The sequence below is a fragment of the Orbicella faveolata genome, unplaced genomic scaffold, assembly GCF_042242905.1.
Source record: "Orbicella faveolata isolate gen_17 unplaced genomic scaffold, um_ofav_v1 contig_14, whole genome shotgun sequence".
NCBI classification, from domain to species: domain Eukaryota; kingdom Metazoa; phylum Cnidaria; class Anthozoa; order Scleractinia; family Merulinidae; genus Orbicella; species Orbicella faveolata.
Genome location: NW_028301541.1, coordinates 10,871,985 through 10,898,129, shown reverse-complemented (window position 1 = coordinate 10,898,129; position 26,145 = coordinate 10,871,985). Strand labels below are relative to the sequence as shown.

General features: G+C 38.7%; 4 protein-coding genes across 5 annotated transcripts in view; 1 reads left to right on the top strand and 3 right to left on the bottom strand.

Annotated features, from left to right (window-relative positions):
• Positions 1-6,747, bottom strand: part of LOC110043926 (ATP-binding cassette sub-family D member 3-like) — a 32,476-nt gene extending 25,729 nt beyond the window's left edge. The window contains exons 1-8 of the mRNA XM_089286591.1: positions 6,396-6,747; positions 6,116-6,155; positions 4,782-4,831; positions 4,515-4,566; positions 3,011-3,099; positions 1,459-1,528; positions 747-773; positions 25-95 (exon numbers count right to left, since the gene is read on the bottom strand). Coding sequence (XP_089142717.1) covers positions 25-95; positions 747-773; positions 1,459-1,528; positions 3,011-3,099; positions 4,515-4,566; positions 4,782-4,831; positions 6,116-6,155; positions 6,396-6,532 — 536 coding nt within the window. The 5' untranslated portion in view covers positions 6,533-6,747. The remainder of the gene's footprint in view (positions 1-24; positions 96-746; positions 774-1,458; positions 1,529-3,010; positions 3,100-4,514; positions 4,567-4,781; positions 4,832-6,115; positions 6,156-6,395) is intronic.
• A 1,275-nt stretch (positions 6,748-8,022) lies between these two features.
• Positions 8,023-9,976, bottom strand: LOC110043734 (uncharacterized). The gene has a single exon (XM_020749237.2). It carries the CDS (start codon positions 9,974-9,976, stop codon positions 8,495-8,497), a length of 1,482 nt encoding a protein of 493 aa, XP_020604896.2. The 3' UTR covers positions 8,023-8,494.
• A 5,506-nt stretch (positions 9,977-15,482) lies between these two features.
• LOC110043710 (cilia- and flagella-associated protein 144-like) lies at positions 15,483-17,729 on the top strand. The gene is made up of 4 exons (XM_020749205.2): positions 15,483-15,702; positions 15,797-15,856; positions 16,633-16,736; positions 16,986-17,729. Exons 1-4 carry the CDS (start codon positions 15,576-15,578, stop codon positions 17,097-17,099), a joined length of 405 nt encoding a protein of 134 aa, XP_020604864.1. The 5' UTR covers positions 15,483-15,575; the 3' UTR covers positions 17,100-17,729.
• A 952-nt stretch (positions 17,730-18,681) lies between these two features.
• Positions 18,682-26,145, bottom strand: LOC110043675 (uncharacterized). 2 transcript variants are annotated; one of them, XM_020749156.2, is made up of 2 exons: positions 25,973-26,145; positions 18,682-19,246 (listed from the first exon to the last, which is right to left on the bottom strand). In XM_020749156.2, exons 1-2 carry the CDS (start codon positions 26,043-26,045, stop codon positions 18,762-18,764), a joined length of 558 nt encoding a protein of 185 aa, XP_020604815.2. In that variant the 5' UTR covers positions 26,046-26,145; the 3' UTR covers positions 18,682-18,761. The 2 variants fall into 2 exon arrangements, with proteins under 2 accessions (XP_020604815.2, XP_020604823.2); XM_020749164.2 differs by lacking the exon at positions 18,682-19,246 and adding an exon at positions 21,644-22,288 and having other exon boundaries at positions 25,973-26,131.

The following is a 26,145-nucleotide window of genomic DNA, read 5'->3' as shown; positions in this document are numbered from 1 at the left end:
TAATGACATTATTAACTATTATACCTCAGGTACTGTTCATACAGATGAAGAGTTAATCTTGTACGGAACCTCAGCTTCAGTTCATTCAATCCAAACTAAAAATGATACATGTATAGCCACATTAAAAAAAATGATAACACAGAGATAGTAAGCACATGGTCTACAAATTTTAAGGATAAAGCTTAATAATGATACATATTCATGATATTAGAAAAAACCTCATTTGCATCTACTTTCAACACACGTTTACTGGCGCAGCTAGAATTATTTATACTAGTTTCAATCAACCCTGTCAGTCGATAGCCATACTCTGTTTTGAATTTCAGGTGACTTTTAACCACATCACTCATAACCTATTGCCATTTAGTTGAAACCATCATCATCACTTCGTTTTAAGTGGATGCATTTTAATACCTCTAATCAATTTAGTGAGCATGGAATAAGAAAATACAAGTGGGATATTCCATGGTAATTACCATGAGGAAGTGTTGCATAACTATTTTATACCAAGCCATAAAAAATACATTGGCCAACACAGTCAAATATGCAGCACACGATGGGAAAGTTGGATATAATACAATCAAGTAAATTATGGCTTTCCTGTATTCTGATTGGTTGCATTTTCTGTGGCATGGTACATTACAAAATGATTTATTTTTGAATGATCAATACACAAACATCAAAAATATCAAACAAAACATATAAAAAGAGAACGATGGTGAGGCATCCACTTTAAACTTACTGACCTTGAGAAGCTGGTTTACTACTGATATCTATCAAAATAAAAGTCTATGTTAATAATATAATTTGATTGTCAAAAACTTGTTACTCATACAATACATGTAAATTAACAAATATATGTCAATACCTTGATTGCATCTTAAGGTTCCAACAATATCAAGTAATTAATTGTTATAAAATGCAATGAACAAACATGGAAAAATATTTCATTAAAGGATCTTTGAAAATTTATAAGCTCAGAGCTATATGCAAAATTGCTAACAATTATCCATGGACCACTCATTTGACTCATCAGCAAGAGACATGTACAGCTGTATATATCAGTTCTTGCAGGTAATTTGGTTGTAACTTGTTACAGGCTTTAATTTAACACAAATTGAAAACATTACTAATTATTAAATAAATAAGCAAATTTCTACTTAGCTACAGAACAACAATTATAACAAGTTGTCTAACTGCTCTTGAATCAGACCCTACTCTTTACTTTGTACATGTAGCTATGTTTTTGCTTTAATAAGCTACAAATACCACTGACCTCCTCCTAACTGTACTCAATACGCCTTCACATGTAGCCCTTATTGCCTTTTCCTTGTTTCCTAAAAGTATTTTACACAACCCGTAACCTATGACCTGCAATCTGCAACCCACGACCTGCAACCTGCCACCCACCCCCCATGTTGATTTGACATATAACTATCACTAAATCTATTTACTTACAAATGGCATGGCATAGACCAGTGCAAGAAGATTATCCTTGAATCCTGCAAAATCCTGGCCAATAATTGACCTACAGGACAGTAATAAATTAAACATTAGAAACATACCGGTACTTGTATTACATGGTCTCCTAAAAGTATGCACATTAAGAATAGAATGCACATGGTGCAAGTTTCAGTTTGTGTATATTGGTGAATATTAGAATGTCTAATTTAGAGACAGAGAGTTCTACTTGAACATGACATGTACTTTCTACAACAGTTGTAGTGGAAAGGTTTAGAACACAACAATTAACTAAAGATATACATGTATAATTATCCTTTGCACAATATTGTAAACACACTGCACAAAGCTGCTAGAGTCACATTCATGAGATAAGATGAACATGTATATAAGTTGTACATGTACATGTAGCTGACAAGTTGCATTCAAAGTAAAATGTACATCATAATTATCAGTGACAGATTTTTAAAAACTGTTTTGCCTGAGTAATCATACAGTGTGCAGCTGTACATGCACGGTCATTATAATTATAGCATCCCAGAGAAAAGAGTAACCCGAAAACACTGACCCCCTGTCCGCAGACCCCCACTACAGACCAGGTTGGTGGACTACCCTACAGACCGGTCCATGGACTACGCCTATGGACCCCCTGCACGGACCACCCCAAAATAGCGTAAAAATAATAAACAAGGATTTCACTTATGGGTTGTCTAACAGATTACTCATGTCAGGGACATTTCGAGTGTTACACTGTGCAAATGAACTTGGGTTTTTAATTCTCCCCCCCCCCCCCCAAAAAAAAATGCCTAAAAGCTGTTTACAGCGTATGGAAAAGCATGGCTCAATCTGGCTATGGTAGATGCGTTTTAGATCGTTTAAGCTTGTTTGTATCTGTAATTCTGCTGAGCAAATTGTGAAGCCTGGAACAAGTTCACGAACCCACGGTAAAATGGGCTGGACAAAATGGCAAAGGGGAAAGAGCACAAATTTCAAGGTTTCCCAGAGGCTTCCCGGAGGCCTCCTGAAGGCTTCCTGGTCTTTCATACACTGTATGGCCACAGCAAAGGAAACGGCAATGTGTAATGATATAAATTACGCCTGAGCCTGAACCCAAGTCTGTTACATTTGCACAATGTAACATTAGGAATTTAGCAGATACAAATAATCTGTAAGACAACCCGTAACTGAAATATTAATTTATTATTTTCATTCCATTTTGGGGGTTGGTCCGTAGAGGGGTCTATAGGGATAGTCCGTTGACTGGTCCATAGGTAGTCTGTGGACCCAGTCCGTAGAGGGGGTCCACGGACGGGGAGTCAGTGTTTTCGGGTTACCCCAGAGAAAATTGCACAATCATACAGTCCTCAAATTAAACTGAACAACATGTAACTCAATGCAAGAAAAAATTATTATGTGCATTGTGTAACTCAAAGCAAATTCCTTTACACTGTCCCTTAGCCTTAATCTTTTATCCAAATTTACCTTGGATTCACAGAATTATACACAGCAGATTGTATTATGTACTCTGAGTGTCTTTGAGAAAGTTCACCTCTCAATTGAAGTTCCATTGTGTATCATCCAAACATCACAATATGTCCTTGCTATCAGAGATGCAGCAACAAGTGCCAAGTAACCGGTCTGAAGATAAAATACAAAATTGCTAATTTTAACTCTCATGAAACACACTGATGGTTACCGGTACTCTGGACTGAGCTGTGTTCCTAATAGATACTTTTAGGAGCTTCTGCCTGAGATACTGGGGCAGACTTGGAAATGGGGTCAGCTGATTTTTCTAAAAATCCACATGCAGACTTGTAACATAAGAATTAAAATGCCACAGTTTCAACTTCATTGATTGTCTTCCACCCAAGTTCTGAATATCAAATTTTAGGCACTTTTGAATAACTCCCACGGGTGAGGCCACCACACCTCCCTCAGGGAGGTATGGTGGCCTCAAGAGTGCTCACCTCTGGATCGAGCAGTCCAAGTTTGGGTCCTGGCTGGGGACATTGCATTGTGTTCTTGGACAAGACACTTTACTCTCACAGTACCTCTCTCCACCCAGGTACACTGTATATAAATGGATACCAGCAAATTGAATGCTGGGGGTAACCCTGTGATGGACTAGCATTCCATCCAGGGGGTGAGTAGAAATACCCCTAGTCCCTTCATGCTACTGAAATCGGAAATAAGTGCCAGCCTAATGGGCCACTTGGCTCATATACAGTCTTTACCATTTAAACTTAACTCTGCCTCTAACATCATTTTTATAATCAGAGATCAATATATAAAAACGCAATTACAAGTCACAGACTTCACTAAATTGTCATAAACTTCTTCTGTATATGTTGCAGTTCAATTTTACATATGATACAATCTTATTTATGAAGTAGTATAAGATTTTTCAAACCACTGCGGTAAACCAAATTTTAAAAATTGTTACCCATGAGTGTACTTATGATTTCAGAGGTTATACTAAATTTCTATTCCTACATTTTGTTAGTTACAATAATATTGTACAATGTTTGTTTATTACAACAATAAAATTAAACAAAAAAAACAAGTGTATTGTTGTCATTTATTCATAAACGAATTCTATTTCCATATGAAACAAAAGTTGGTATCAATAGTACAAGTCATATAACTTGTATGATCATTAAGATGATATCTACATTCGAGCAATAATGGCAAAAATTAAGTTACCAAAAAAACCTCATAACATGGTGATATTTTGAATACAGTTAAGAAGAACTTATCAAGACTTTAGCTCTCAAACTGACCCCGTGAGGGAAAATTGAACTTGAAGTTATCCATATTTAAATTAAAACAGACATTTCACGATAGTTAAAACACAATAACACACACTTAAGCATTTTTACGAGGTTTGACATTAACTTTCTTGAGAATGCTTGAGAATTTAATTGCGGAGTCACTTAGAGAAATGAACTTAAGTGAGTGCCAAAAGTTATTGTGCTATAAGTAGACTTTTAGCAAATAATTTGCACTTATTTCTCAAACTTTGAACAGAATCCATCTTAATATCAATAACCTACCTCTGGTGTGAGCCATCCAGGAATGATTATTTTCAAAATCCTCAGTAACTTTCTGGATAAAAAAATATTTATTAATATTATTGAAATTGTGAAAAACAATTCTTTCAATTTCCGATAAAAAAGCAAATGACTTGAAAAGTAAATTAACATCAGAATGGGCTACTCTAACACAAAGATTAGTCAAAATCCGAAGCATTTTTGTGTTTGTTGGATAAACAACATAAAATTAAAGTGGTCAGCATGAATGAATAGTGTAAACTAATTTACCTAAAGAATACACCATCTACTGCAGCCTTTTCTTTCTTGGCTGCTTTTTCCTGAAAATAATCCACAGCACATTTAAACACTAAAATTTCAGTGTACAATATAACAAAATAGAACATTCATATGACACAAAATACATAGAGGATATTACACGGTGGTGAGAAGATATGAATTTTATGTTTGAGTGGCAAGAACAATATCTTACAAGTGACCGCAGTGAATGAGTGAGATATTGTTCTTGCCACTCGAACATAAAATTCATATTCCTCATGTAATGTTTTTTTTATCATATATAGACATACTGATCACGGCGTTTTTGACTATTTTCTGAAGATTTCCAACCACTTTCTGAAGATTTCGGAAAATTCTCCAAAACTTGTCCAAAGGTCACTCAATCGTTGCCAAACATTTTTTGAAACTCTCCGAAGATTACCAAAGATTTCCGAAGATTACCGAAGATTGCCAAACACTTTCGAGGAAGACCAAAAGACGTTTTGATCATACACCAACAAAGTACAATTTAGACAAACTTGGTATTGATGAAATCATCGATATCTTCACTAGTGAGGATGTGGAAAATATGCCACTCGAGTCCTGGATGTGGTTTCGTATGAATTTGACAAGTAGTGTATTTTCCAGTAAAACACTTGCGTCTATATAACAAATTACATTTTACATACCCAGTCCACCCCAATTGACTGACTGATACACAGAGCCTTAACGGTATAAAAAATAACCTATAAAGGGATATTTTAATTGAGGGAGAGGACAGAGGGACTTTATAGTAAATAAAAATATGATTGCTAAAGGTGCAATTTTGGACTTTGAAAATTTTTCAATGAACTTCCTTACTAAATGATGTTTTCAAGTAAGCCACAAATAAACAATGATGTATAACACTTGTATTCCCCAGCACCTTTAAGGGATGAAAGGAGACTTGAGCCACATCCTGAAAACTGATCTCGATTCTAGCAAACATCTGTACATGTACAAACTAGAATAAAGCCTCATTTGTTTTCATAATTCACTATTACAAGGTTGTCCCTCAGCTGCTCCGTCCAAGTAGCATTCCTTGCTTTGTTTAATTTTTCTCAGAACACCTCCTCATTGCCTATTTTTCTAACTGTACTCTCCCTAAGACTTGAAGGTGCTGTTCAAAGTCATATTTAATTATCACTGTGCACAGTTACTAAAACTATGCAGACTATAATAATGCTTGTGCACAACCAATAATCAAGAAAGGGAGTTAGGAGGTGTTGTTGATACATAAAACACAGATTTCTCCAATATGATTAAGTTCAATTGCTTTACTTTTTTAAACTTCACGAGATCTTTACCTCCTCTAGAGAGATGTGTAAATCGTCCGTCAGATCCTTTCTGCAATCAATTACGGACAGAACAATATACAATAAGCTTATTAATGAATAGAAAGTAAAACATCACTGTTTAACACAAAAAAAATGAAATGATCAACTCGAGTTCTAAAATCGAAGCTGTCTTTATCTATTGAAAGAACGGACGAAAATCTCATACACAAGTCATGACGCAACAGAAAGCAGTCAGTTGTACACCGGCATAGAAGCTACACTTGCGGCTTTTGGGCAATAGCAAGCATACCTTTTACTGCTAAGTTGGTCCAGCTTTTTCTTCCATAATACAACGATACCTGCTGCAGCAGCGGCAACCGCGATCCCAGAAACTTTAGAATTCAACCAATGTGCCGGTGGGAGAATCTTGCTCAGTATGACCACCATTTTGATTCTTTGGACTTTGCTCAGCCACCAAGCCTTCCCCTTTCCCGTACGTTTGGTAGCGCTCGCTCAACTGACAAACCCCGGAAACTTATCGGGCCCGAAAAGCTATTTTTAGTTAATCAGTATTTAAAGACATAGAGGTGTATACGCCTGAAACTTCTTCTACGAAGGGAACCTCTGTTGGTATGAGGAATAAGTTAAAAAATAAAAAAAATAAAAAACCAGCTCTGTAGTCATAAAGTTTGAGATTTTGCTACGGCTTTTCGGGAACTTCGAGAAATAGACCCTGGACTGGACTACGAAGAGGCGGGATTAAAGATTTTCCAAAGAATAAAAATTGTTTGGAAAATATTAGGCTCCTTGACACCCCTCTGAGCATATAATTCAGGACCGGTTTTATGTTTGAGAGTAGGAAAAAAGTTCATATCGCAGTGTTTCAACTTTCTCTACTTCATAACAGTGAGTCTGTCCATAGGCTCCCATTTTTTCTCATTTTATGTTGATTTTGATTTTCACAAAATGCAATAGGTTACTTTTGTCATATTAAAATTCAGCTTGATATTGAGGCCTAGAGGACACAAACAAAAGAAATGAATAAACATGGTCATTCAATTTCCTTTGTCTGTGTCCTCTAGGTCTCATTGCCAAGTTGAATTTTAATATATCGACTGAACAGTCTATTAACCTGAAAGAGCGTAAAATGGGAAAGGCCTTAGATCTGGGAATTTAGAAATTGAAAAAGGGCTTTGTTCCCTAGGGGACAGAAATTTGAGGGAATATAGGCAACCCCACGGATTTAAGATGGAAAGGCCCTGAGACAGGGGAACTTAGAGGAAAAAGCCTTAAGCATTGTATGTCAGTAACATAGTGCGATAATAGTTTCTGTTTTTCTTTACTACATTGAGAGGGTTTTGATTCTTCATTAAAAATTAAACGGTCACTGGTCATTTACTACACTGGACATTAAACTGTTCACTGGTTTCGATAGTAAGAAAATGTAGACAGATATATGTTTTGTATTATTATTTTTTAAAAATTTAATCTACCAATTTTGTGTGAACTTCCGAAAAATTCTCTTCGGATGGCGTTTTCATATCCCCGTGCGAAGTAGCCTGCGAACGCAGATGTATTTCCGGCTGTCGCTTGTGTCCGCCGAAAAATAACGTCTGCGAACCCGAGCCAGGAAACGATTTCTGTGACGTAATGGTTTTTGTTTCTCTTTTGCCAATCAGATTCCGTGATACAATGAAACTCGAGTGCGGAGACAAGCGACAGCCGGAAATACGTCAGCGTTCGCAGGCTACGTGCGAAGGAAACGTCGCTGGAGAGCCTAAAATCGATACAAGGTAAAATTTAACGGCGTAAAGAGCAAGTAACAATCACCGTACCGCGTGAGAGACCAAGCAACACGTTCATTGCCTGAATAATTCTGATAACCCCGATTGACTGAACGAAGTTCATTTTTTTTTTTTTTTTTTTTTTTTTTTCACTTTTCGAGATGCTCGCGCGCTATAAAATGGATTAGAATTAAGGTGGCTCAAAACAGTTTCCAGCACTTAGATTTTGATGGGTCGTTATAACCACTCTTTATCACTTGATGCTACAATCATGGTAACAAAATACTGCCCAATCATTGGTGAACACGTTGATATCATTTTCGTGACACAATAGGTTACCATAGCAACAGTACGACCTCCAAAAAACACCCTTAATTACAGCTTTGGGGGCTTATAATTAAAAAATGGCACAGTGAATTTTTTTTATGTTATCAACTTTTAATAAGTATGATAAGACGCAGCTTTTGCCGTGGCAAAATTTAAAAAAATTCTGTAGGTAGGGTTCAGAGCCACCTTAAATTTTCGAACACGCTTAAGCCCTCTAGCTGATGTATGTTTGTTTAACTACAAGTTGTGATTTTACTATATGTTCTACTCCTTTTCCCTTAATTTTTCCTCCTAGTTGTCAGTCTTCTATTGTCATTTCTTTTTCTTGCTCGATGCATTGGACGTCACTTTCATTTTCTCTCCACAGCATTGGGCTTTCCGTTGAGCACAGAGGCGTGAACCCTCGCAGTGGCGTCGTTGGCATAAGCACCGCTGAAAAAGGTCCTTGTACCTTAGGCATTTTCGTCGAGTTCTTAGCAAGTTTGTCTCGAGGAGAGCTTGCGCTATCCAACCGCTCTACCTTTGCCAGCTTGTAACAACGTTGTTTTGTTGCATTTGAGCACTCTTCTGACGCAGAAATGATCGAATCAGTCATTTTTGTTCTCATTTTTCTCGCCTTTTGATGATAAGTAGTAGCAGTGGAATGATGCATGAGGTACAACTTTGGCAAAGTGAACTTTTCTCCCAGCTTACACTTTGCTGGTTCATCCCGCGCTAGCTCATTAGAGTTAGAGCTCAGAGTTTTACCAAAATTACTTTCCATATTCAACAACTCCCGCTCTTTTAGTTTCAGCTTATATTTAAGGCGAGCCAGGTTTTCCGATTCCATATCAGGACCGTGAACTCTTGAACTGACATTTCGAAACGTGTTCCGGCATTCCTCGCAAAGGTGACACACTTTTTTCATCGTGGACAATCTCGGACCCCTTTCAAGTATCGAAAAATCGGATTTAACCTTATTTGGTGGTACTTTCTCTATAAGTGGAAGTCGCCGAAAAGACCGAGGATTTGAAGGTATTTTTGAAGTAACTAGTAAAATTCCAGACAGACAGTTCTCGCCCATATTACAGTCTTGAGAACCACCTCCATGAGAACAAACTATTCTCCCTGGTTTAAGTAACTTTTGACTTGTGAGTTCTGGTGTACCATCAGCAGCTTGGCATGATGGTGTTCTGTTTGCGGTTCCTTCTCTCCCGGCGAACGAGCAGCTTTTCACGTCACTGCACTCTTGCAGAAGTGAAACCAAACGAGTTAAGTTTCTCTTAGGGCTTTTATCTCCATCGTTGATTGCCAGATGGGGTTCAACAATCCTGTCTGTCTTTACACCGTCGTTTCTCCAGGGATTCACATTCACAGCTTTCAGCTTCACTGTTTTTGCAAGATTTCCACCGGCTTCATCCAAAGGATTTCCGGATTTTTTGCACTCAATTGCATCCATAGCTATTTTGCTGGAACAACGTAATATCGTCGAATCCAATTTTGAGGCAATTCTGCCAGATGCATCACTGGATAAAGTTTCCGATGTATTCTTCGAGTCACCTGGTCCCTTGCATTTAACCCTATCTGCTCGAGTCGTGTTGGATTGTGCTGTACTTTCCAAGCCAGTACTGCAGTTGCAAGTTCTGTTCGTGGGCGGATACAAGCCTGGTCGATGTATTTCTGCATTGCGTATAGCTAATGCAATGCGGGAGTTATTATGTTTGAATTTTATCCTCTCCTCGACATTTTGAGCTGTAACCTTCCAAGGTGAGGGCTTCGGCTCTGTAACTGCACCGGACATCGTTCGAATTCGTGCTCGATCAAGCACCTAGCGGTGAGTGTGCTAAGCTAACACAATCAACAGCTGTTGTTGTTTGCCAAACTTCACCTCCACTTCCACATACTATGACGCGTCTGAACTCAATTAAGCTTTCGTTCGGCGTTATAAGAAACGATGATATGCTGTTTAACGTGGTTGTGGTCGATGTTGTTGTCACCATATCAAACTCAGTCGTTATTTTGCAAGTGAAATCTTTCTGTAACTATGAGAGTACAGTACGACAATAACGTACGCTTGCATTGATATATATTTATGTATGTTTACATCTCCACAATAGCCTACGTGACATGAATAACCCGTATTGCTGCTTTTTAATAAAGAACATATTAATTAAGACAGAACACTGGCTTAAAAAAAATGAACATTTCAATAAATTCAATATCAACAGAAGAACAATAAAGGAAACATGTTATTGTGCACCTTTGAAAACCGGCTTTAAGCTGATGAACAAATTATACGAAACAGGTTAATTGACTTTTAGTACAAATCCAAAATTATACGCTTCTGGGCGCTTCTGTGTTCGCACGCAAATTCATTTCGCAAGCTCACAAACCGTGTAACGAAGTTTTTCATCACAAAACAATTCCACGTTAATTTTTTATTACTTCCAATTTATTTGATCAGCTTTCGTTTACCCGCTGTACACTTAGTTAATTTCTAATACATTTTTATATTCTTAAAAGATTAATCATGTTATAAGTAATCCATTTTCTAGTTTCTAATAACTTTTTAGATTTGTTCAGCAAAGCCGATCCCAACTGTTTAGGACAAAAGTGGTCTAAAAAGATTAAAATGCAATTGACACAGTACGAAAAACAAGTGAAAAGAGCAGACGACGTTTCGGTGTCATCCTGGAACTATTTTCAATACAAGGTTAAATATTATTTTAGTTTTGATATATTATATTATACATGTATACTTTTAACTATATCATAAATCAATTGTCTGTTGTCCATTAGATTTTGCTTGGAAATGGTGCCAGAATTACTCCGAACTGAACGTCGTAACGATTCCCTCTCGTTGCCTGTATCAGCGCAATGATTTCTATAAATGACTCAGGTCCCCCGGTCAGAAGGATCCCTTCTTCATCATTCATTTTAGACGTATCAGTAGCAAAATACAGTTGGATTTGTTAGAAATAAAAATGTATAAGTTGTGTTAAGCATTGGCGCTCGATCAGGCAAAACACTAGACAATCCATTAGACCGTAAAGCTCAATTGTGACGTCCTTCAAACAATTGTTCTGGCCTTAAAAAGCCAGTGAAGTCACAGTCGGATGCTAACTTTTCTATTCTGTAATAAAAAAAACGCAAATGTCCTGTTGTACATCATGCAATTGATCGTTTGATTCATCAAACCGAACGAATTCAAAAAGGGATAATATGGCATTGTCTCAGATTTGTAAACTGGTCGGCCGAAGGAAGGCATGAAACAGCAGATATTTGATCATCAGTTAGTTAAGACGAATGAAGGGGTTTTCAGTGAAGACCACCTGACAGGAGAAGCATGCTAGCTTATGCTAGCTAGGGTTTTTCGTTTCTCACTCAAGGCCTCTCGCGGATTCGCCGCGAATTTTCGCGGCTCGCGCTGCCTACCCCAGCTAAACCGCCAGCTTCGTAAGCTACTCGAAGCGTGGCCGAGATCTCAATCTAATACATGTACAATGAATCCCGACACAGCCAAACCAATGAACAATTATTTTATAACATGGATGAGGAAAAACTGAAAAACAGTTGCATTTGCTCAACTTTTCTAGTGGCGATTACAGAAATCGTGGCGGTTATATGGACACCGGCCTTCAAGAGGAAAGCGCGAGTCGTGAAGTCATGAACAAGGCTATTGTTAAAACCGGAGAGATAAAACGTGATCTGGATACCCAGCCCACGGCTTTGTAACCCTCATGAATAGATGCTCGTGTTATTATCGATTGTCTTTGAGTGTGTCTATGTAAGTGAGCGTATGTTCCACCCTGGCCTCTTAGCTATGATCAGTACTGTTCTGTTTTAAAATTATTGCAGCCCTATTTCTCTAGCCTCTCACGCGGGTTATTTTGGGCAGACAGTACTCCGTTTAGTTAATTTTTAGTTAAACCAAGAGAAAATTTTCTCTTGGTTTAACTGATGTGTAAGTTTTGGGTACAAATAAAGCTGTTAATGCTGTGAGTCCCACCTATGGTAGTGGTGGTTTCCCTGGGCTGTGACAACGTGATGTTATGTACTGAAAATCGCACATCAGTGTAACCACAGGGGCCTGTTTCTCGAAAGCCCCAGAAACTTTTTGGGCCCGAAAAGCCATGTTTAGTGTAATCGGTATTTAAAGACAGACAGGTGTATACTCCTGAAACTTCTTGTATGAAGGGAACTCTATTCGTATAAAGGATAGGTGGAAAAAACAGCTCTGTAGTCATAAGGTTTGAGATTTTGCTACGGCTTTACGGGTGCGAAAACTTTTCGGGACCTTCGAGAAACGGGCCCCTGGCACGTAATTTTCTCGTTGCATTCTGGGATAATAGGCTGATTTAGCAAGAGAACGTGAACGTCACTTGACGACGGCGCGCGCAGTACAAATACCCAAAAATGGTCAGATGACGACTGCAGGGCGCGCGGAATAACCTGGATTCTGTTCTAATTTGACCATATTTGGGTATTTGTACTGCGCGCGCCGTCGTCAAGTGACGTTCTCGTTCTCTTGCTAAATCAGCCTAATATCAACAGGGCTGAATAACGTCTGCGCATGTGCGAGAGGTCAGCACAACAAAATCAAATTTCGGCGCGAACGTGATGTGTGGTTCTTTCGTGTTCAGGTGAATGACGACAAGAAAGGAGCAGAAATTTTTCCAAAATTTTGGCACCTAAACGCAAATATCTCCTTTTTATGCTTTGGAAAATGACAATTTGAACAATTCGAAGTTTTTGTTCCCAAAGAAATGTCGAGAAATGCAAGAAAACTTGTAGTTACGCGGTAAATATTTAGAGCTTTGGATTGAACCGCCACGATTCAGCGGCGTTTCGATTGACAGTCGTTTGCTTCGTTTGAGAGACAAATGATGTTTGGGGGACATTGACGGCAACACGAGAGTTTGGAAAAGTGTCGCCAGACGTGAGTATTACGATCTTAGTTTGTTTTGTAATCAAAATGGCACCTTTTTTAGCGAGTCGTAAAATTTATTTTAACACAAACACTGTGGTATGGAATTGCTGTCGCAAAACTTGTATGGTCAGCACCTGCATGCACTCGTAAGCTTACTCGCAGGACTTAAAGCTCAAAAAATGCTTTCTCCAGGAACGTATATTGTTGGCTACATGTACCTATACAACTGTAGAGTACTTTTATGTACAGAGTTTGCTTATCTTAATCGATCGATATATTTCATTATCTAAATGAAACACATGTTACTGTTCCTAAATTATGTGGGATGCTGTTAATCGTTTTAAACCACGAAAGCAGTTCAAACGCTGCATCGTTTGGGGCCATTGCCAAAAATGCTCCACTTGTCCCATGGTAATGACTGTCAAACACAGTTATTCTATTCTGTGTAGGTATGAATGCCACCGTTTTGTCATTTATAATGAAGATACATGCTGTCTTGGTATTGTTCAGCTGGGCTTGGTTTAAGTGGTACGGCAGGCATGCTGCTGGAGTCTGCTCTCAGATGATACTGACTGGCAACTCTGCAGAGACATCAAGGCTACCAAGGGCTTTTGTCTGCTCCATTTTAGTTGCTGCTTCCTGCACACCATACAGCTGCCCACCACTGTTTTCATAGTATTTAAACATAGCGGTCTGGCACTGGCTACAAAATATAATGTATAATGTATAATGTATATTAAAAGCTTTTCTACTGCATCTGCATGTGCGTAAACACTCATTTGAATGGAAGAACCATTTCTAATTATTTATAACTATCTCTTAAACATTAATTAATGCAGTGGGGGATGATGTGGAGGGAATGTTTAATCAGAAACATCATTTCATTTAAGAATATACAAATTTACTCATCTGTCGTACCTGCATGTTTCCTCTTGTTGCAGTGCCTCCTCAGAGTTATTTAGTTTTAATTGGTAAATACAATTATACAAACAGTATACTTTATCCTACAGGAATAGTAAATTTGTTGAAACTTCTACATGTATACCTGAAGATGTTATTTCCTTATTTTCCAGTGTTTTCCCAAGTTGACTGACCATGCTTTGTGAAGCATTCTCCTAAGAAAATTCATACCAAAACATTGTCTCCATGGTGTTATTACTGACAATTTTTATAATTAGAAATTGATTATTATCACATTTAATTATTATATGTACATGTACCTGTCTGTCATCAGGCGACTGAACACTGGTTCTTCTTCTTCTTCTTCCTGGGCGACTCACCTCCTTGGTTGGAGAGGAGGTTGACGGTTTACTGTTTCTCTGAAATGTAAGGAGCAGATACATGATAAAATATTTTGGTATGGTTCTGGAACGATTTTTTGTGATAAGAAAGTAGCAAATATGCAGTATTGTTTTGGTGGGCAGAATTGGCAAATAAACAAACGAACAAAATATGGCTCCAGCCTATTTTGTGTGTGCGTGTGTGGACTTTGTGGGACCGGTATTTCAGTTTCAGGGGCATCAAATATTAGTTATATGTTGTATAATTATCTTAATGTCGCATTAGACGAAAACAAGCACTTCACTTACTTGTACTGGTGGAACATAGTCTGGTTCACTGGAGAAAACACTATCAGCAATCATGAACACTTATTACACCATCGGGTTCCGGGCCGGTAAGTGGGGACATTAGCTCCTACCCGATCAAAGAGACGGTAAAACCGCCTGGGGACTTTTCTTTTCGACAGCTCAGTGGAGTGCTCCAAGAGTGGAGACGAGCAATATTCATTCGCTTCCCGAGTGGCTCTCATCCAATGCCGAGTACAGGCCCAGCAATTTAAATTCCCGTCCACGAACCGAGCAATGGCCTCGTCAAACCGCCTCAATCGACCTTGGCATGTTTCTCCAGCTCGTGTTCGCTTAACAAACCAGCAAGTCCGCTCATTTGGTTTTGAATGTGCCCCAAAGAACAATTGAATGGACGTAAATAAAATCCAAAACACGGCGAAAGATGTCATCTCCGAAGTCCTCGATAAATCTATCGTGTTCACGCGCTGTTTTCACCAATTGTACAAACTTTAAACCCCTGTGTACAAAAAGGTATGTGCCGGCCAATGGTCGAGGGAACTAGTGTAAAGATTTCTTTCTACCGTTTTGAGTTTGGCTCTACTTTTTCACCATGAACCGGACGCTATACGAAACTTTTTGAAAACGCCGCCATTTTTTCGAGGTTTGTTATGGTGCCCAGGCCGTTCGCGGCAGCGCGAGCCATATGATCTCGCACATGCGCAGACGTTATTCAGCCCTATTCCTAATATCTCCAAGCGACCGCGTGATCCTAGAAATTAGTTGTGTTGCCATGACTACGTTACGCCAAAACGTTTGTATCGTCCGCCATTTTGTATTTGGGTCTCATGCGTCTCGCAAACCATTCGATGTCAAAAGGATTTTATTGAAGAACAAGGAAAACTATGGGATCAAAAGGCAACGCTGAAGTGAATTACGTGCATCAAAATGCTATTTTATGCGAAACGATCAAGAAAGAGCAACGAAATCACAAGTTATACACAAACTACAGTATCAATCCATTCAAGAAAAGTAAGCTGTAGAGTTTCACCTGTGACTCTGATTTTTCTTTTTGGAACTAGCTTTATATTTCAAGCAATAATTTTTTATTCATTGCACTTTCTAGTGTACACACTGACCGGAAAACCTAATTCTGTGCACGATTCTGCGGATGGTGAAGAGGACGGTACGTGAAGACTTAAAATTCATTGTAATTGTTATTACGTTCGACGTTTAATAGCAGCGTTAATAGGAGATTGCAAGCCTAAACTCGTGTCGGGTGTCTCTACAGGAAAAACTAAAGCTCAATGCGCCAACAAGCTTGTCGAAGGCAGGCTCTAATCTCTAATTATTCCTAGTTAATAAGCTTTATTAAAGAGCTTCACATTCAATGTACATGAGGTGCGGCCATTGCAGTTAATATCCGCACCTCTCCCCCCCCCCCCCCCCCCCCCCTCTGTTGAAGTACTTAGAATTTTACCCCCTCAGAAAATTAACCTTTTTACCCTCAAGAAAGGAACATCAAAGCACAGACACACCTCTCCCTTCAGAATTTATTAAAAGATCAAAGGTGCCAGCACACTTTCCCCTTCAGAAACAGCCATTAAAGACTCCCTCCCCCCTCCCCCTCAGATTTTCTTGTACCTCAATAAGAGGTGTAGGTAAAACATGGAATGGCCCATTAAAGTCTGCATGTATAACCACAGTGCAGAACATTGCAATATGTCGAAGGATCTGCATAGATCTTCAAAACTCTACCAAGGTTCCTTAATCTACTTCGTAACCATCCATAAGGGATCGTCGACTTATTCTCTTCTTCTTCATTCAGGTTTTCAGTAGTGTTCTCGATTATAAAAAGATTTGTCTGAGTTCATTAGAAAGATCTTGAGTATCCTTGAGTTATTGCAGATGAGTTTCTCAGTGATTATTTCATTCAGTATGTTGTTATTTTTTAACCTTCAGACAATTTTTTAGAAGTCATTAAAAAGTCTAATGAAACACCAGTTAAAAAATTTCAATTCCCACAAACATCTGCCCAAGAAATTGGATGGAATACAGAGCCGCTGGTGAGTTTTAAACATTTTTTTCGACTTTTTTTGATGTTGAACTACATATTAGGCAACTTATAATAATAATAATAATAATAATAATAATAATATAATAATGATAATGACAATGACAATGATGATGATGATGACAATACCGACGATGACAACGGCAGTGATGAAGATTTACAATGATAATGTTAAAAAATTTAATGGCACAAAAATTTATTGATGAGATTCAACTGAAGGGACTTTGTTGTTTGTTTTCAGATTGACAGACTGTGGAAAGATCGTCTTGATCATCCTATAGTTAATGCTGAAATCACAAAATTTATGGATAAGAAATGGATGGTTAAAGAACAGACAGAAATTAATCAGAGTTGAATAGATGTTTCAGTATAAATTCCAAGGATATTTCAGGCTTTCAAATTTGTGTACTTTATTTTTCAAACCCTGAAATTGCACTCTGATATCTAAACTAATAGAGCATCTTGCAACATTATTGTAGAGGCACAATAAAAATGTACAGGTATCTTTATAGCCATTATTTTCCTTTATTTAAAGTTCTATCAGCCAAAATACCTGTGCTGCTTTAATTTTAGCCTGTAGACAGGTTTTAATTGGTACATGTACATGTAACAACTGATTACTCAATAACGGGGAGAGGATCATCATCTGGTCATCAGGAAAATGCTCCCAGTATATGCATCATAATCAATACTTTTTTAAACTCGTAATGGTTGTTCTTCAACTTCTATTTTCTCAAATGTTCCTAGTAGTTATGAAAAAACGTTGTACACATGTTTGGTTATATTTAATTATGTTGTAAATTATGTTTTTCCTAAATAAGAGCCTTTTGATTTATATAGTTACTGTAAGTTTTCATCACTGGACGTTTAGATGTCATTTTTGAGCTGTAAGCTGTCATTTCTCCATGGTCATACCAGAGCTGTTGTTTCTAATATTAGAAGACTAGTTTAGTTGACATAAACTGAAGAATTCCCTTATCAAAAATTGTTTTTAATGTGTCTTGTCCAGTTTTGAATAACAAAAAACACACACAAAAAAACAATTATTGAGTTTTTCTTTTTCTTTTTCTCTTTCTTTTTTTTCGTTTTTTTTTTTGTTTTGTTTTGTTGCTGTTTTTTTTTTTTTTTTTTTTCCTGCTCTGATCTTTGTTCAGGGGAAAGGGGAAAGGTTGATTTAATTTTTAACTAGATAATGAAATTAAAATTCACCTAGTTTCAGAGGCTTCTTCAAACTTTATATTTTGGTGCTAAATGATAAGACACTAGTATGGTATATTGTGAATCTATGTTTTTATTGGCTGTTCCATCATTTTCTGCATGTATGCTGATTAGTGATGGCAAATGCTAGCATACACCATTGTTTCATGCGACGTCCCTTTTGAGGTATTTTGAATTACTCAAACCCACTTTCATTTTTGCTTTCGGTATATAGAGATTTTGTCAATTCAGAGTAGTAGTTATCTATTCAATCCATTTAGAACATTTTTTGATGAGAGTATAATATGAATTTTTACAAAGGACCATGACCAGGACTCAAACACAAAAGTTTTGTACATGTCATTGGGTTTTGTAACTTTACCTCAGTTGGGGAGAGGTACTCCCCCAACACTGGGTGGAGATGTGAGGTGCACTTCTTAAAACTCTAGGAGTCCCAGCTGATATTACAAACTCTCTGTCTTCCGGTTATTGGAATTAATTGTCATGTTTTTCGGAAGTTGTATTCTCTCATCAAACATTTTTCTGCCTGGGAAGACATAGTCCAGTTCTGCCCCTCTCTGTCACCCAATGCTATGCTGTTGGGCAAGGTATCCTCTCTCCCAAGGGCACAGTGTTGAGTGACATAGAGAGGGCCTGAACTGGACTAGGGAGGACAATAATGAACCTTGACTAAAATACATACATTTTCTATTTCAAATCAAAGGGAATTGAAGAAAAACTTGAAAGTCTTCATAAGAAATTTTATTCCATTCTCTTACAATTTCTCTGTACAATTGCAGATGCTGGCCCATTTCTTAATTTACATAAGGTGTGCCCACACGTGAACACAGACTCTCCCTCTATTATCATGGTTTTCGAAATTCATCAAATCTTCACCATACCATATCCTGAGAGTGGCATACTTGTCAAGATAGAACGGTTGAGCGTAATCAGTAAATACCAACTGGTTAGATCTTCTGGCGTCCGTGAAAGGCAAGTAATACCACAGACCTGTGTTCATGACGTATTTCTCCGGGGGGTAAACCACGTTGTCATCGTCGTCTGTTACCACAACATTCAGAGGGTGTCTTTTGTTATCTGGATGTTGGTAGCAACCCCATCGGCTGTTATATTTGGGATCTTGAGCGCATCGCACAGAGCCATGGACGTAGACAAGTTTCATAGCACCAACTAGTTTTCCTTCTCCCATGTAGTTAAACATCCCTGGTCTTTTTCCAATTGCGTAGAAACAGACAGGATACTGGTTGATCTTGGCCCAAACGGCAAGTGGTTTATCTTTGGTTGCTGCATGAATAAATACAAGAAAAAGTTTTGGGTTCGTAATGAAAACGCAAAAAGTAACTGAACACTATTTGCGGTGAGGTGTACTAAGAGCTGATCAGTTTAAATGTGTGGCAGGGACTGGCTGAGAGAAACCATGGGACCATTGAGCTGGAGAAATTGACTCCACAACGGCTACCTTAGGGACAGGAAAGTGGCAGGGGTGTAATAGGACATCCGTTTTTTTTCGGGGGTGCACCAGTTTTTTTTCAAAATTTTGATTATGTTAGCAAAAGTAAATCAAAATGTACCACTGAAACAGAAACTTAACAGAGACAGAGATGAACAACGCGTGGTACGAATAAAGTTTGGTGACCTTTTACAATAAAAAGTGGGGTTTTGTATTCACCGTTCGTCATTCATTGATTAACTGGCCATTGTCGGGAGGTTATTTTGGCGCTTGGGACGAGTTTTAGTGGCTGTTGCCGTTGTCTTTGTAGAAATGTTAAGATGAGAGTAAATGAATGGACCGTCTGTTGGGACGTGAAAAAGTGGCCGTTTTAGGGAGGTGGCCGTTAGTGAAGGTTCGACTGTATATTTATTGATAAGGGATTATACCTCTCATATAAGCGACCATATCGGGAATTTTGGAACGCTGGTTGAAACTATAGAGCTTCTTGCCTACGAGAATACAATCTAACCCCTGTTTCTTTGGTGATCTTCATTCAAACCATAGTTAATAGAGGGAAATGGTTAGGAAGGCCGGTAAACATCAAAAAACAAACAAAAAGGCTAAGATTTATGTTGGAAGGTCCTTGACCCTGCACATCTTTTGTTTCATGCTCCTTGACTGTGCATGAATTACATAATCACAATGCTTCTATTGGTTAGTTGTATGAGCACACACAACCACCTTTTGTATTTTGCCAGGTTTTGTGCAGGGTCAACCACCAAAATATCCAACAAAAAAATACAACAAAGAACTTTGCCAGGTTTCCTAACCATTTTCCTCTATTAACTATGTCCAAACCAAATATAGTTCATTCATAGAAAATGTTGTGGAATCCTATTTACCTTCATTTTGATGTTCCGGTTATTGCAGATTTAGACTTATTAAAATTATCTACAGGGGGGATCCAGGATCTTTTTTAGGAAGGGGTGCACCACTAAGGAATGGCGTGACTGGCTGGTAAGATAAACAAATTTTAAAAGCGAATAGGCCGGAAGAAGGCTTTATCTCAGAGGGGGCGGGGGGAGCGTGCGCACCTCTGCACCCTCCCCATAGATCCGCCCCTGATCTATGTAGCGAAAGTGGACGTAGGTCATTAATAAATTTTAGCGCTGTTGACTGACTGCCAGACGCGCGGTGTCAGTGATTCCGCCTGTCGAGTAGTTTCGGTTGATCCCCTGGTAGGGGTAATTGTGGCTAAATTTACAATGGATTAGCATCCCGTGGAGGGGGAGTAAGAAAACTCCTAGTCGCTTTATGCTGCAGAACCTAGTAGTCAGGATAAGCTCCAGTGGAATGGATCATTTGGCCTTTAACAGACTTCACTTTTTACCTGACTGTTTCAATCACCCTTTCATGAGTGATGGATTACGAGAGCTTAAAACCAATCCACTTTGAAAATCCCAGTTACGGTTTCACATGCACATTTGAAGTGTTAACAACTTCTTTGATTCGCTGGGTTGTACAGTTACTATGAAGGGATCGAATTGCGCATGACCAGATAGACCGTAAAACAGACAGAGTGTTCAGTTCCAACGTGAGTCCCTTCCCGTGAGTGAGGTATGGAACTAACGTGATCTGTGAGTCAAGAGATCTCGGCAGGAATTAAAAAAGAACCTGTTGTGCAATTCAGATCTGAGACTATGGTTCGCGTGAAAGTTAGTTCAGTCCTTCCTTCATAAATTGACCCGTAAAATTAGAGGAAGTGCATGTCGTTTCAGAGATGAAAGTACTTCTCTTGTTCTGTAACAAACACTGATTAAAAAGAAAAATGGGTCTGCCAAGCCAAGACAAAGCGAATGTTACAAAAAGGAGGAAAGGACGCTGAAGCAGTAAAAATTCGCGACTGGAGAAAAAGTTAATTCAAATAATTCGGATTTCAGTTGTTATTTATGTTGTTCTAACTCATTGTTACCGTTGTTTCAAGGACGTCTAACTGAAGTAAAAATTGGAACAAGGAAGCAGGCTTAGTGGTTTGATAATGGCAATGTACTCGGGATCGAGTGTCTGAGTTTGAGCATAACATGGCCTAAGCAGTTGGATTGTGTTCTTAGGCAACACCCAAATCCTCACTCCACCCAGGTGTTTAGTGGGTACTGGCAAATTTATTGCCAGTTAACCCTGCTATCTACGATTACTATAACATCCGATTCCCGGGGGTGGGAAGACAGGAGTACCACTGCTGCAGAAACTGTGATGAGCTTCTTTATCTCTTTACTTTGAGCATATACATGTAATAGAGATTGTAACGGACGCATAATTCAGCAGTTATTTTGCACCTTTACATTTTTCAAACAGTTACACATCGTGGATCAAGTCCTATGGATTCTAAACTTTAGATGCTTTGTTTTTTATCCATTTTTCAAGTCATTGAAGATGGGCATAGACATCAACACACACCCTGCCACTGTTATCAGCGTTGTTCCAGTTTTTCAGATCCTCGCCAAACCAGATTTTCACCTCAGCACCTTTTGAGAGGTACACAGGGTTTTCATAGTTGGTGAACACAAGTTCATCGGAGTGCAGAGCGTCAGTGAAAGGAAGATAGTACCAAAGGCCACCGTTTTTGATGTATTTTTCATCTGGGAAGATAATTTGATCGCTTCCATCCGTCACCACAACATTCAATGGATGTTTTATGTTGCTTGGATGGTGATAACAACCCCAGTGACTGTTGAAAGCGGTGTTCCCCACGCAACGTACAGTTCCGCTGCGCCAAACAAGTTTCATCGCAGCGAGTAGCTTTCCGTCGCCAAGATAGTAAAATGTTCCAGGTCTCTTTCCTCGAGCATGGAAGCATACCTGACCTAAGTTGATCTGCTGCCATATCTGTTGGCCTGGGTTTGAGGAAAAATAGATTCCATTTAGACATGGGTCACAGGCCATATTAAGAAAGGACAAAAGTCAGGGCCATGCAGTCAAGGAAATTTCTTCATAGAATAATACCTGTACTTTATGTTCATGTACCGAGCAACATGCCATTTTGGAAGTGGGAATTTTAGCTGCGGTCTAGACTTGTCGCAAGTCGACCTTCCTTCTCTTGATAAAGGACTTTTAGAAAGTTTAGACCGGAGTCGAGCAGTGAAAGAAATGTGCCCATGGAATGTAGTATCGCCTGTACAATATGTACGTGCGTGATGCATGCAAGGAGCATGCAATTTTTCTCAGCCGGCCACCCCAGCTGATATTAAAGAATGGCCAGAATAATACATGCTTGTATTCTGCACAATGCTATCAAAAGACGTTTCTCTTGGCAGAAATACCTGCGCTGTGAGCACAAAATGTATCAATAGGTCAGTATTAATAAGTGATGGAGAACATGGTCTATATACATTGGAGGAATTTTGTACACTTCTAGATCCTATAGCCAATAGTTGAATTGATGTGGACACTCAGTTGCATGCATCAAGCAATATACCACCAGTGGTGGATCTAGGGGAGGGGCCCAGGGAGCCCCCCCCCCCCCCTTTTATGTTGGGTAAAAAAAGAAGGAAGAAGGAAGGAAGAAAAGGCAAAAAACAAACCCGCACCCCGCCCCTCCGCCTTAGCTCAAGGTCTGGATCCACCACTGCACCTTATGAATGCATGCGCAACAACCCGTAAGGGTGCCATAATCGACTTGTCTTGTTATTTTGAATTTGGTCACATCAGTTCCATGGCATGCACACATCGTCGCAATGTAAATAATTCAAAACTGATAAATGTGTCGATATGTGAAGCTTTAAAACAAGCTTGCTAGCTTCGTAATCGGCTGGCAAGGAGAAACTGAGCTGACCAAAATAGTGAAAACTGAGCCAAAAAACGATTTATTATCTTCGATTGTCGGTTCCAAGAAAATACAACCTCTAAAACGGTAGCGACCAAAGATTCTTGAAACAAGGAAAGGGGCCCTGTCGGAGAGAGATGAAAGTCAAACAAAAGCATGCTAGAAATTTAGATTGTTCAAGAACCTTTTTCGTAGTTAACGAAGTTAGCCGGATTCCAACCAAATCCTTGACAATTGCAAGTTTCGAACTAGGAGGTTTGTTGAAAGGAAGCGAGTCCCGCTGCAGAACATCATGATCAGGGCACATTTAGAATCAGAGGTCATACCATGTTATCATATGAATCGCTCATGTCTGTTAATTAAGTAATCCAGTTTTAAGACTGTTTAAGTTAGTCCCATTTGAAGCTGCATGCAGTCATTGTAACGGGAAAAAAATATGGACTTGCAGCATAGTCCGCCCTGACGCCAAAGTGAACCTAGATGACACAGTTTCCTACGAGTATAATCAAGGAAGAGTTTTACAATAAGAGAACGATTCACCATACATATTCATGTGCCTCTTCAAATACTGACTGAGCGTGATGACCACAGATCGTGACCGTCTCTCTTTCGCTAGTTGTTTCAAGGTGGGGTCGCTGAATACGCAAAAAATCGGAAATTTTTCACCTATTACGAGAACACCGTGAAAACGTCAGAGATACTGAATACAAGTTCCACAAGTTACGAAACTAATGATGGGTTTAAGAAATTTATCATAGAGAAGTGAGAATCGTTCTGATAGATTATTCTGTCTTGGAGTGTTCCAACTCCTCATGGACAAGGTTCTAGTGCAACAGGTTGATTTACCGGCATTCATACTTTTGTTGAAAAAGGCATCATGTAAGAGTGCCTTGAAACAGAGTTCTACAAACTTGACATGGGTAAGCGCAGTTAAGCTGTACTAACACGCCTACCACAGCGTAAGCATGTTAGTACAGCTATACCCTTGGCTCTTCATGCGTTTATTCAGTTCTGTAGGCTACACGTGACTCCTCCATTTCTATGGATACAGGACGCAGTTCATACAACCAAGAGAGAAAACATTCATGCTCTGAAGTCAGCCCACCGCTAAATTCTGTTGCTGGCATTCTGAGAATGCCTCAAACTTGAAACAGTCCAAATGTGGAACACTGCTGTAGTCTTACCAAATAATCTAGGTTTTTAAGCCAGTTAGTAAGTAACCCTACACATGTGTCAAAAATAAAGGCCAATCTAAGGGAAGAATACTTATGGTAATTGATTTCCCACCAATTCTAACTATCGTGCTTTTTCATTTCTTTGCGTTTCATTTTTTTCGTTTCTTTCATTTCTTTTTCGTTTCTTCCGCTTGAAGATTACATTGAATGTTACTATTGAAAATGTCCAGGAACTTACGAGCTCTTTTGTAACGACTGCATGACCGCCAGAATTTATTAAAACAGCAGTACTTAAAAATCAAATATTTTAGAAGGTGATGGCGACTGAATCAATCATGTCATGACCATGCATGTCATGTGTAATAATCGACAGACGAACAGAATACATCGAATTTTCTTAATATTTTTAATTATGCGATCTTGGCTCAACATTATTCTTTGTAGCAATACCAAATTTGACCGCTGATTGGGTGAAGATCCTTCTTAAACAATGAAAAGTAATAACAGAGCTACTCGAAAGATTCAAAGTGCCTTCCTGACTCATTTAGCTGTTTATACCACAAACCAAAGCTGTACAAACAACAAGGACAAACTTCAATCGCTTGTGTAAGTTGATGTTGTTATTGCTTCGCAACAGATCCTGCTAACAACGCTTTGATGTTCTATTCGTTAAATATTGAGTCGCGTTGCCGCCGGAAAAAGGAGGAGAACTTAAATGAAGCACTTGTAAAGTTCATAAAGTAGACACACAATAAACGGTTTTAAAAGGAAATAGGTCTCAAACCGTTAACGCTAAATGTTTCTGTCTTTTTTGTGTCAAAATTGAATGAGTCTTTGTATGTATAAGATAATGGGGGCGAACTTTTCTTCGACTGAATGTTTTTGCTTCACAGCTTTAATTTTGCCCCGTTTATCCTAAAAGCTGATACTTTGCGTGAAAAGGAGAGCCCTTATTATCGTGTGTTGAATAGAAGTTCATAAAAGGCAATTGTCAGACAAAACGAAGCGAAAACAAGTGATAAGGGACTCCATATTTGATATGTGAGCTCTTTCTTAGTTTTCGCTCTAATTCTCCTTACGGCAAAAAAAAAAAAATCATATTGGATTGTATCTGCAAACATAGATTGCACTCTAACTAAAGACATGATATCCTAAACCTACCTAACAAAGTTACATGATTTCAATAAAACCGCGTGTTTGCGTAACAACAACAGCTAGCCTTCTTGTTTGATTTCACAGCCTTTTGTTAAAAAAGAGACTTACATAAGTTATGGAGGAAAAAGGTTTTCTCCCCCAACCAAGAGATGATATACCGGTTGTGGGTTAGGTCAGGACTAGTGTTTCAACTTTTGCTGCTTCATGAAGACTCGCGACAAAGATTATTTTTGGGCTTTAAGTGTAATCACTTTTTCCCACGGATTAAATTAACGTGATCGACAGAAAAAAAAAAATGTTACCCGCATCAATCTTCTAATTCTGACATAGCTTTTTAACATATCTTCTGCGTTTCTCTTAGCATGTAAAAGGGTCGCCTAAGACACATTAGGGATGAAGTAAATTATGTTCAAGAGAACACTTACCGTTGCCTTGCTCTGGAAGAACAATAACCATAGCACATACTGTGGCTACCAACGCTGTTAAGAACATTCCCATGACTTCGAAAGGACGTTTGATTAGGACTGGTAGCCAGACCACGACAATGATATAAACTGCTTCGGCGAGAAAATCCTTTTGTTTTAAATGTGATAAAGTG

What these genes read in the sequence shown, in the direction of transcription:
- LOC110043734 (XM_020749237.2), bottom strand. Translation starts at nt 9,976, where the DNA reads ATGTCCGGTGCAGTTACAGAGCCGAAGCCCTCACCTTGGAAGGTTACA.
- LOC110043710 (XM_020749205.2), top strand. Translation starts at nt 15,576, where the DNA reads ATGGGATCAAAAGGCAACGCTGAAGTGAATTACGTGCATCAAAATGCT. An exon ending in TATCAATCCATTCAAGAAAA is followed by an intron (nt 15,703 to 15,796) that starts GTAAGCTGTAGA and finishes TGCACTTTCTAG; the next exon opens with TGTACACACTGACCGGAAAA. An exon ending in GATGGAATACAGAGCCGCTG is followed by an intron (nt 16,737 to 16,985) that starts GTGAGTTTTAAA and finishes GTTTGTTTTCAG; the next exon opens with ATTGACAGACTGTGGAAAGA.
- LOC110043675 (XM_020749156.2), bottom strand. Translation starts at nt 26,045, where the DNA reads ATGGGAATGTTCTTAACAGCGTTGGTAGCCACAGTATGTGCTATGGTT. An exon ending in TCTTCCAGAGCAAGGCAACG is followed by an intron (nt 19,247 to 25,972) that starts GTAAGTGTTCTC and finishes TTATTCATGCAG; the next exon opens with CAACCAAAGATAAACCACTT.